Source organism: Rissa tridactyla, chromosome 9 (assembly GCF_028500815.1).
Source record: "Rissa tridactyla isolate bRisTri1 chromosome 9, bRisTri1.patW.cur.20221130, whole genome shotgun sequence".
Lineage (NCBI taxonomy): Eukaryota > Metazoa > Chordata > Aves > Charadriiformes > Laridae > Rissa > Rissa tridactyla.
In genome coordinates this window covers 9391589-9402330 of record NC_071474.1, presented here as the reverse complement: position 1 = coordinate 9402330, position 10742 = coordinate 9391589, and the positions used below count along the sequence as shown (strand labels likewise).

Here is a 10742-nt window from a genome sequence, read left to right as displayed (position 1 = left end):
AATTCCCGCCCGGAAGTGCCCGCCCGTCACCTGGGCAACAGCTCCCGCCCCCCCGCGCTCGCTTCCCTTCCGCACCACCCGCTGCTTCCGCCTCCGCCGCCCACCCCGGGAAGCCGCGGGTTCGAGTCCCGCGGCGTGCAGGCAGCGTGGGGTGCGCACGCGTGGCGTGCAGGGTAGCATAGGGTGCAGGGCAGCGTGGGATGCACACACATGGGGTGCAGGGCAGTGTGTGGAGCAGTGCAGCGTGGGATGCAGGGAGCGTGGGGCGCACGCGTGGGGTGCAGGGAGCATGGGGTGCACACACATGGGATGCACGCACATGGGATGCAGGGAGCGTGGGATGCACAGGCGTGGGGTGCAGGGCAGCATGGGGAGCAGGGCAGGGTGGGGTGCACACACATGGGATGCAGGGCAGTGTGGGATGCAGGGAGTGGGGGGTGCATACACGTGGGGTGCAGGGCAGTGTGGGGTGCACACACATGGGATGCGCACACGTGGGGTGCAGGGCAGTGTGGGATGCAGGGAGCGTGGGGTGCACACGTGGGGTGCAGGGAGCATGGGATGCACGCATATGGGATGTGCATACCTGGGGTGCAGGACAGCGTGGGGTGCACACACATGGGATGCGCACACATGGGGTGCAGGGCAGTGTGGGATGCAGGGCAGCGTGGAACGCAGGGCAGTGTGGGGTGCGCACATGTGGGATGCGCACACGTGGAGTGCAGGGCAGTGTGGAGTACAGGCAGCGTGGGGTGCAGGCACGTGGGGCGGGCAGCCAAGGCGGGGACTAGGGCACAAAGTGGCCCATTCAGGGCCACCCCGCAGCAGCAGCGCTAGCCCCTGCGAGTGCTACCCACGTGGGGTGCAGATACCTTTGAGTAAACCCCTTAATTCCCGGGGGCACGAGGGGCGGCCTTGGGCGCACGAGGAGGTTTAGCCCGCCTTTAAGCAGCGGGATTTATCCGTGAGATCCGGTGCCAGCACAGCGTGGGAGCTTTCGCAAGCCCCGTGCTCACGGGGAGCAGGGGCCAGCGCTGCCGAGCGAGGGGAAGCAGGTTCGCATGGGGTCAGGGCCCATGAGGAGGGGCATAACTGGACCTGGCCGAGAGATCCCCTAAGGGCTCCAGCCACAACGCCTTGGGGTGCGTCCTCTTTGGGGTGGGTCCCTCCTGGGGCTGCCACCCTCCCCTGTGGCTTTTCCTGGGACAAAGCACCCACTTGGTGGTGCCGGGGGTTGTGCGTAAGTCTGCAAAAACATTTCATCTGCGATGAGCATGATGGCCAGCATGCCCAGGTGGCCAGGGGAGCGCAGGTCCCCTCTGCCACTCCAGCGCAGGGCCATTGGGTTGGTTTGGGAGCTCCCATGCTGATGATGTCCCCCTGTTACACACCGTCTTGCTCGCAGGGCTGCAGACAAAGGTCCAACGAGCTCTAGGAGGGAGCTGAGCCTTGTGCCAGGGCTGGCATGGGAAGGGGACAGGGAGATCGGGAGGTCTCCAGTGGAGAGCAGTGCCCCGTGTCCTTGGCCACGGCAGCATTGCTCAGGGCCTTGGCACAGGTCCGGGTTTTCCCTCCCGGCTCCCCCCTGCCCTTCATCTGGAGTCTCGTGCCTTCGTCCTCCTCCCTCCCTCGCAGCGGGGTCTCGGCTCTGTTTGCAGGGCAGCCCCGTGGAAATGAAATCCGTAAATCCCAGTAGTATTACAAAACACGCCTTGTGTAAGCCCCTTCAGTCCTGCTCTGGTGCTTAGCCTGGTCCCACCACCTCCCCAAAATCCCCATCGTGGTAAGAACACAGCTGAGCTCCTCTCCTGGGCTTGGGAAAGGAGCCATGCACAGCCCCGTCCTCACCCAGCTCCTGCAACCCTGGGCCTGAAAAGAGTTAAAGCTGCAAGGGCTCCCCTGCCCATGTGGCTTCAGCATGCTGGGATGTGGATGTCCCAAAAAAACACATTTTGCCATTCCAGTACACTCACATGTGGGCTCAGGACCATCCCTGCCGCAGTGTGGGGCTTCCCTCCCTTGTGGGTCCACAGCATCACCCTGGGGATGGACTGGATTCCCGTTCCCAAAGCTCCAAGCAGGCAACCATCACTCAGGGGCATTGTAAAACAAAATATCTGCCCATATTTTTTTTTATTTTAGAGGCTGAAAGGAGTCCCCGTATGGATACTTGTTTGGGTGGCCTCGTTGGGGAGGAGCTGGAGAGCCCCAGGTGGGACCAGCCCTAGGAGCATCCTCTGCTGTGGACTGGTCCCCGCAGCCGAACCCTGCCCATGTGGCCAAATTCACAGCGGGACCTTGCCAGGCTTTTCAGGGCAGAAGCTGGGGAAAAGACCTGTCTCGCTCTCCCCAGGGGAGCAGGCCGGGATGGCAGGCTGCCCACCGCCTGCCTCTGCCCCTGCTCCGTGCTAATGAGTGAGTTACACAACGAGAAGCTTTTATACTTTGTTAATCGGGTCCGGCATCCCATCCCGCCCCTCCACGCACGCTCTGGCTGGCCGGGGGAGCCCCGGCTCCCTCCTTCCCTCTCCTCAGCTGCCTTTTGTAATGTTTTAATGGGGTTTCTTGCCTGGGTTGTGCTGACTTAATTACAAAGCTGCAGTGAGTTGATGCCTTGTGACGGTCTAATCCCAACCCGGTGACTCTACAAAGCTTTCGTCCGTCTTTCTTGCTGCTCCACTCTGGCCTCACCATCCGTGCATCCCTCTCGGCCCTGTGCACTTGACCCTCTGCGGACGGTTCAACTTTTCCTCTCCCTGTGAGTATCCGGGACTTTTTCCACTCAAAATAACTGCATTGGAGACCATCATCCGTCTCTCCCTTAACTTGGCACCTCCGAGGCTGGGGTTGCTTTTAGTGCCTGGAAAAAGGGGATGCCCGTCCCTTCCTGGGAACTGGCAGGGAAGGGGATGCCCCTGGGAACTGGTTGAGCTGGACCCAAGCATCCCTCGCGCAACCTGGGCTCAGAGCTGGTGCTACGGCCCGGCAGGGGCAGGGTCAGGCACTGGAGGGAGGATGAAGGCAGGCTTCCTCCTCCTCATGCATAGGAACAAGGTGTTTCACCCAGATGGCGTCAGAAAGATGCCGAGAGTCTCACAGTCCAACCGTGCAGCTGGTGATGGGCTTTGGGCTGGAGGAGCAGGGCTCGAGGGTTTGGGAAACACCTTGGGGATAACGGTGTAGTGGAAATAAAAGGCATAAAAGCATGAGCTGCTGCCCACCTGGCCGGAATTGGGGTCTCACCTCTGCCTGTATGAAGGTGGTCTGAGATGAAATGGCACAGGGCATCTTCATGGAGTTGGGGATCCCCATGAGATGCCCCCAGCCTCCAATGGAAAGGCAGACCTGGAAGAATGGATGAAGGTGTCAGACGATCGATACCCACATTTTTAAGCTGCTTTCGCAAACACCGCTGGTGTTTCTTAAAGCTGCTCAGCCTCTGGCAGGCAGGCAGAGAAGCAGGGAGAATGCGATGGAGCAGAGGAGGGCTGGGGTGCCCCTTCTTGAGCAAGAGGGGCATGGGATGGGGCACGGGGAAGGGCTGCGAAGGCCATTGGGGATCCCCACTGCTGCTGATTCCTCCTTCCGTCTCCCAGGGTATTGTGGCCAAAGGAGGACAGAAGACAAGATGTCTGCGGTTGTGAGTACTGTCCCCGTGCTGTCCCATCCCCCGGGCTCTGAGCATCCCCTCCCTGCAGCATCAGGATGGGGCAGACCTCATGCACCCCTTTCCCCCCCCAGCAACTCTCTGCCCGTGGCGGGGAGTCTGGGGGTCAATCAACCCTTCCCGCCCCCATTGCACCCCCTCGGCTGCCTGCGTGGAGGCTCTGCCCTTCCCCACGGGGAACCTGTGGTGGGGCAGGGAGTTGGGGGTCTGGCTGGGGAGCCCCTACATCCTCTCCTTGCCCCCAGACGGGCACCTTTCGCATCGTCTCGGAGGAGGAGCAGGCCCTGCGCACCAAGCTGGAGCGCCTCACCACCAAGGACCATGGCCCCGTCTTCGGGAGGTGTGAGAAGATCCCCCCGCACACCCTGCAGAAGGTGAGGGTGGCCGTGGGAACCGGGGGGGCAGGCGCAGATGGGGGATTCTGCTCCTTCTCGGGGGCTGGAGGAGACCCTCGCCGGGCTTTTGTCTTGGGGGGGTGGGATGCACTTACCCCAAAGGGTCTCCAAGCAGGGGACCTGGGTGACCCTGCCCTCCCTGTGCTGGGATGCTGCAAGGGGCATCACTGCACCCCTCCAGCTTTTGGGTGCCTAAATGACCCCTGGAGTGTTTTGGGGTGCACGGGGGTGGAGGGGGGGTCATCACTGAGCCAGGTCCCCTCCCTGCTCCCCACCAGGCAAAGGATGAGCTGAATGAGAAGGAGGAGCAGAGGGAGGTGGCGGTGAAGGCGCTGCGGGAGCTGGTGCAGGAGCGGGCGGGCGGCGAGGAGGTGTGCAAGGCGGTGGCCGAGAAGGTGCAGGGGAAGGACGACGCCTTCTTCCTCCGCTTCATCCGTGCCCGCAAGTTTGACGTCCACAGGGCCTACGACCTGCTGAAAGGTGGGGAGGGGTCCCGGGCTGTGATGCTGGGTGAGGACAGGGGTACACATCCACCAGCAGCTCCCAGTCCTGTGCTGATTCCTTCCAGCCCCTTGGTCTGGGCTGTGTCGGCAGAGTAGGACCCTGGCACGGGAAGGGGATGAGGAGAGAGGATACATAGAAAAAGGCAGGGCTGGGGGCTTGGGATGGAGGGCAAAGCGCTTGGATGGGGAAGGAAATAAATGAGGGTGGTGTCAGGCATCCTGCAATGCCAGGGCAGTCCCATTCCTTGCTGATTTACTGGACAAAATGGAAAAAAACCCATGTTTGGCAGCGGCAGGCTGTTTCATTTGTGCAGCAAACCCAGCTGGTTTGGGCTGCACCCCCTCCATGTATCCCTATGGATACTTGGTGTGTATCCACGACCTATACTCACCCCCTTGTACCCCTGTAAGGAGCTGGTCCTGCACCCGCCCTGATGCTTCTATGCATGGTGCCTGGTGGGCTCAGCACTCCTGGAACCCCCCGAGGGCTAGGGGCAGGTTGGGGGGGCTTGTGGCACCCCCTCCCCTCATTGGGGGTGACCCGTAGGGATGGAGGGGGAGCGGGAGGGCAGCCCAGGGGGTGGCTGCCGGCAGGGACCTGCCTGGCTCCGGCTCCACTCTTCTTTGTGTCAGCTCGGGGGATAATGAGTTGTAATTATCAGCGCTGGCTCCCAGACAGCTGTTTTGTTCGCCCGCATTTTCCCAGGACGAGATTCCTTATTTCGTGCCTGCAGGGTGCCAAGGGAGGGGAGCTGAGGGATGTTACCCAAATGGGGAGGAAGGAGAGAAGAGAAATGAGGGGGAAAATGACTTTATCTGCTCATTGAGGTGTTGGAGAGAAGGCAGGCGTGGGAAGCCCCTGGCATGGGGAGAATAACACTGAGTGTGCTGGGATCAGGGCTGACCTCCTCTCCCCACCTTTGCTGGAGAAGACCTGACCCATGGGGACTCCGGACACAACAAGTCTGCAGCTCTTGGGCTCAGGACTGATGTTTTACCATCACTAGCCCACCCCATCTCTGGTGGCTGCCCCAGTGCTGCCCTGGCTTCCCAAGCCATTGTCCTACCTGATTTCTGCCTCTCTCCAGGCTATGTGAACTTCCGCCAGCAGTACCCCGAACTCTTCGACAACCTGACCCCCGAGGCCGTGCGCAGCACCATTGAAGCCGGCTACCCTGGCATCCTGACCAGCAGAGACAAGTACGGCCGGGTGGTGATGCTCTTCAACATCGAGAACTGGGATTACGAGGAGATCACCTTCGATGAGGTCAGCCCAGCCCAGCCGTTACTCCCGGAGCAGAGTGGTCCCACTCCCGGGCTTGTCCTGCTTGGCACACCTGAGCGCAGCATCCCTTACACACATATACATATGTCCGGACACAGCCTCCAGCCACTCAGATTGAATTTATCCTTCCAGGGAGCCTGGGAGACCATGGTCCATCCCAACGGGTTCCCCTTCCTTCCCCCTGATGTGGTGCAGGCCAAATTCAGGGTGTGCATCCCCCAGCCCAGGTAACACGGGGTGAAGAAAGGCACAACTCCATTAAATCAAGGTGCTTTAGAAACAAGGGATACACAGGGAAGAGGAGAAAACTGAGGCATGGGTCACAGAAAGGGCTTCTTGGCAAAGAGGTCTCCAGGTGTGTAACGCCCAACTTCTTCCAGCTCTTTTTTTTGCTCAGCTCTGAATTTGGTGGCAAGTTATCATTGATCCAGATCGGAAACGCACCCGCCTTGAAAGGGGAACGTGGTTGTTGTTGAGCATCCCCTGAAATGCCCTCCCTGCTCTTAAGTCCTGGGGCTGGCTGTGACAAGCAGGCTGGAGTCAAGCAGACCCCGGCTAACTCTCCATGGGACCCTTCCTGGGAACCTCCTGGGGTCTATGGGAGGTGAGACCTAATACCAGACCTGTTGTCTCTCCTCTCCACATCAGATCCTTCGTGCCTATTGTGTTATCTTGGAGAAGCTGCTGGAAAACGAAGAGACCCAGATCAATGGGTTCTGCATCATTGAGAACTTCAAGGGCTTCACCATGCAGCAGGCATCAGGGATCAAACCCTCTGAGCTCAAGAAGATGGTGGACATGCTGCAGGTGAGGTGGCAAAGTCTGTGGACAGCAGAGTCAGAGCGGGTCCAGTGGGATCAGATTGCTCAGGAAAGGGTGAAGGCAGGGCTAGCAGGGTTTGGGATTGCCACCACAGTGGCACCATGAGAAAGCATCGTGGAGAGGCTCTTCCCCATCACACACTCCTTCCCTTGCTGGATAATTGGCTAAATCCTGCAAGAGGGACACTATTTTTCCAGCCCCAGCTCCCTGCCCTCTCAAATGGCCAACGAGAAGTATCCACCACTCCTTGCAGCATCCTGCAGCATGGCCTGGAGGACTTTCCTCACCATCCTCTCAGCCCAGCCCACTCACGGGCATTCCAGGATTTCTGCCCTTGGACCAGAGGCCAAAGACACTTGGCTCTCTCCAGGGAAGGAGGACAGCAGAGATGTAGTCCTTCTCATGGAGTGGGAGCAATGGGAGCACCAGGGAAGCTGAAGAGCCTCCCAACTGGGACAGCTGATCCTGTGTGTCAGAACAAAAAACAGGCCATCACAGAGAGAAGGGGAGATTGGTGAGGGGAGCTGCGGCAGTGCTGGGGTGTCCATTGCTGCCCGCCCAGCTCTCTGTGTAACGACCTGTGTCTGGGTTTGGGATCCTAGGACTCCTTCCCAGCACGATTCAAGGCCGTCCACTTCATCCACCAGCCTTGGTACTTCACCACCACCTACAACGTGGTCAAACCGTTCCTGAAGAGCAAACTGCTGGAGAGGGTGAGTGTGGGAAAGGGACCTGGAGGCAGAGGCCTATCCCTAGGTGAAATAGAGAAGCTGAGAAGAGTTGCCCAGGTCCTCTGCTGAGGGTCGCTCCTGTCTCCCGCCAGGTCTTTGTGCATGGGGAGGAGCTGGAGTCCTTCTACCAGGAGTTCGACGCTGACATCTTGCCAGCAGACTTTGGTGGCAACCTGCCCAAGTACGACGGCAAAGCAACTGCAGAGAAGCTCTTTGGGCCCCGCATCGAGGCTGAAGACACGGCTCTCTAAACCGGGGTCCGCTCCTCTCCCCTGTAAAATAGGATCAGAGGTGGCCCTCTAACCCCAACCACTTCCTTACTGTAGCATTGGTTGAATGACTGCTTGTGATGAGGCACTCTGGCCGCGTTGCTCCACGCCTGTCCCTCCCCTCCCCAAACCTGGCAGCAGGCTGCCTGGCAGCCCTGTCCCTCCCGGGCAGAGCATCCTTCCCTTGGGAGCCAGCAGAGGAAGCAGGTCACCATCCCTCTCCCGCAGCATGCCCTGGAGCTGCGGTGGGAGGACAAGGAGAGCGTCTGCTCCGGGAAGGGAGGGCTACAGCGAGGGAGAAATAAAGTGTTCAACAGTAGAGCTCCGGGGTCCCTTGTGGCGTGTGGCAAGGAACAGGGGTGCAGCTTTTTGGGCACAGTTGCTGGCTGGTTCTAAGGAGGCCAGGAGCGTCAGCAGTGTCCCCCCATCATTGACCGCCCTTTGGTACAGGGGCCAAAGAACCAGTCACCTCCACCCTCCCTGCATCCCAGAATGAGTCCCCCCATGTCTGGGCAAGGAGCCCCAGTTATCAGTCATCTGCTCTAACCAAGAAAGAGAAAACAGCTCAACAGAGGCAAACAAGAACACAACAAGGGGCCCAGGTGGAGCTGGTTGCCTAATTCCAGCTCAGCCAGACAGGCAGGCAGGAGGAACAGAGGCTGCAGCAGCAACTAGGACTAGGAGACAGATTTCAACCACAGGATGGTGTAAGACAAGCAGAATATACCCTCCTAAATCCTCCAAAAGCCTCAGCACAGCTGTTTCTCCTAGTACTGCATCATGAGAGGGAGCTCAGTCAGGGAAGCCCCACCAAAAGCCACAATGGCAAACAGAGCCATGCCTGATGCTAACGCCAATTATCCCTTGCGAACGTGGAGTCAGCAGGACCAGGGTGGGGAGGAGGGAGGCAGAAGTAGCTGTGTCCCAGGCAAGGCAGTCTGTTCTGGTTCACGAACCAGGCATCTCCTCCAAGCAGCTGATCAGATACCCGTTTCCAGGCTATCTTCTCCTCCCTTGGCCAGCAGTAGGGCTTGGAGAGGAGCAAGTTGCTGGTCTCTGCCCAGCAGAGAGGTTACCACCTTCTCTATCAACCTGGTCCTGCAGCGTGCCCTGTGCCCCCTCCGTCCCTCTCAGCTCTGCAGCTGCACACGGGTGCCTTTCATCAGCCAGAAGATCAGACCCCTACCTGAAGCCAGCCGAGGTGGAGGGTGCTGACAAGAGCTGCATTCATCAGGGCACTGGCTCAGGCTCAAACCAAACAGGACGCCGGCTCCGAAGCTGCGGGGAGGATGGGGCCTCTCTGGGCAGAGGCGACTGGGGTTAAATCTGTTTTCTCCAGCCTCAGCAGCACGTCTGATCCACGCATGGCGAGTCCCAGCCTGAGGCTGTGGCAGCCTCGTGTGAGAGCCCAGAGGGAGAGCAAAAGGCACCCACTTTTCTGCTGCATTTGGCTCTTTACTGTGCAGTGCCCTCCATGGGGCCAGGAAGCATTTGGAGCCATCCCAAGGAAACCACGTGTGACAACCCTACAACCATCAGGCCAGTGCAAACACAACAGCACAGCTTGCTTGGGAAACAGATCAATTGCAGCTCACTTGTAAAAACAGAGAAAGACAAAAAAAAAAACCCACATGCACAGATGGGAGCACCACAGTGCTGCCTCTGGGATTTGGACTGGGACAGTCACAGCTCTTGGGAGGTCCCTGTGGCTGCTCACCACTGCTGGGACAAATTGTCAGCCAGTAGCCTGCTTTGATGGGGAGACAGAGAAGAGCACAGCAAACAGAGCAGGAGCATGATCCATGCCACCCTCAGCTTCCTCCCAGAGTGTCTCTGACCAAGCCAGGAAGGAGTTTTGTAGTAGATCTAACAGCTAAATCACAATGGCCAATAAACTAGAGATGGCGCCCGAACACTGTCTCCCACAGAGCAATTCTCATTACAGGGGAAGAGCAGCAATGGTCCCGGCCCGGCCCAGCCCCCCTGGCGGCTCACCAGTCCCAGTTACCCTCCACATCTGTCTCACTTGGGCTGTAGGTAAAAAAACCACACACCTGTGAGCTCTTAGTGTCAGTTGAGTAGTACTTTTGGCAGGACTTTTCTATGCCCTGGGCTCAAAGATGTCAGTGTCCTGGCCGGAGATGCTGTTGTGTGCTTCTTCTGCCAGCAGCTGAAAGATTAGGAAATCCACTCACTCCCAAGTAGGGAAAAATAACAGAAGATGATTTCTGCAGAAATGCATGAGCCAAAAAGCTGTCATCCCAGAGAAGAGTCCTTCTGCATGCTGCAGGACAGGCCACAGCTAAGCCCTGCTTTGGCTCTTGGTCCTGGCACAGCTGTAGGTCTGGCTCTGGAGGATTCCTCGGGCCAGCGACCTAGTGATCCTAGGTGAACCTGGGGGCTGACACAGGACTGTCACAATGTGCTCTCATCCACTGGAAAAAGATAGCCCTTCTTCAGTATTTTCAGGGCAGGCATTCAGCTTTTTAAGCTGATGCCATCTCTGTTCTTCACCATAACATCAAGGACCTCGCTTGGCCAGAAGACAAAAAGAAACTATGAAAGGCTTGAGCACCCCTAGTGCTTGTGTCACATGCTGCAAAGACAGAGGGAGAAGATAAAGTTACCCCCTGCCCCCACGCCAGCTACCTCCCCAAGTTGGGCCCCAGGGAAAGCTGAGCTGCCAGCTTCTGTCAACTGCCAGGAAAGCCACATGCTCCTTTGCTCAGGAGCCTGCTTGACACCCCACACTTAGCCACCAAGCCCTGTCCCAGCAGATCCCAGAGCCAGGGCAATTGTTAGATGGCTCATATATACAGCAGGAATTGTTAAGACTGACTTCTCCCTAGAGGCCTTCTGTAGCAGCTCAGTCCTTGTTCTGCTCTCTATAACACAACAGAGGCAGGGGAAGGCTCCAGTTGGAGATGACAGTGGTGGCAGGGGCTGGCACACCATGCACGTGTTGTTACATACAGCCCCCGTGCAGTGTTCCCATTTATCTACTTGACACTCACTTCAGCTTTCATGGGCAGCAGAGCCCGGTCTTCAAGAGATGGGGTGCAACAAGTGA

General features: G+C 58.4%; 1 protein-coding gene across 1 annotated transcript; it reads left to right on the top strand.

Moving 5' to 3' along the window:
- Positions 1-3628: 3628 nt before the first annotated feature.
- On the top strand, positions 3629-7654 carry RLBP1 (retinaldehyde binding protein 1). Its single transcript, XM_054214963.1, has 7 exons — positions 3629-3640; positions 3913-4041; positions 4341-4542; positions 5654-5832; positions 6499-6657; positions 7275-7385; positions 7496-7654. Exons 1-7 carry the CDS (start codon positions 3629-3631, stop codon positions 7652-7654), a joined length of 951 nt encoding a protein of 316 aa, XP_054070938.1.
- The last annotated feature ends 3088 nt before the right edge of the window (positions 7655-10742 follow it).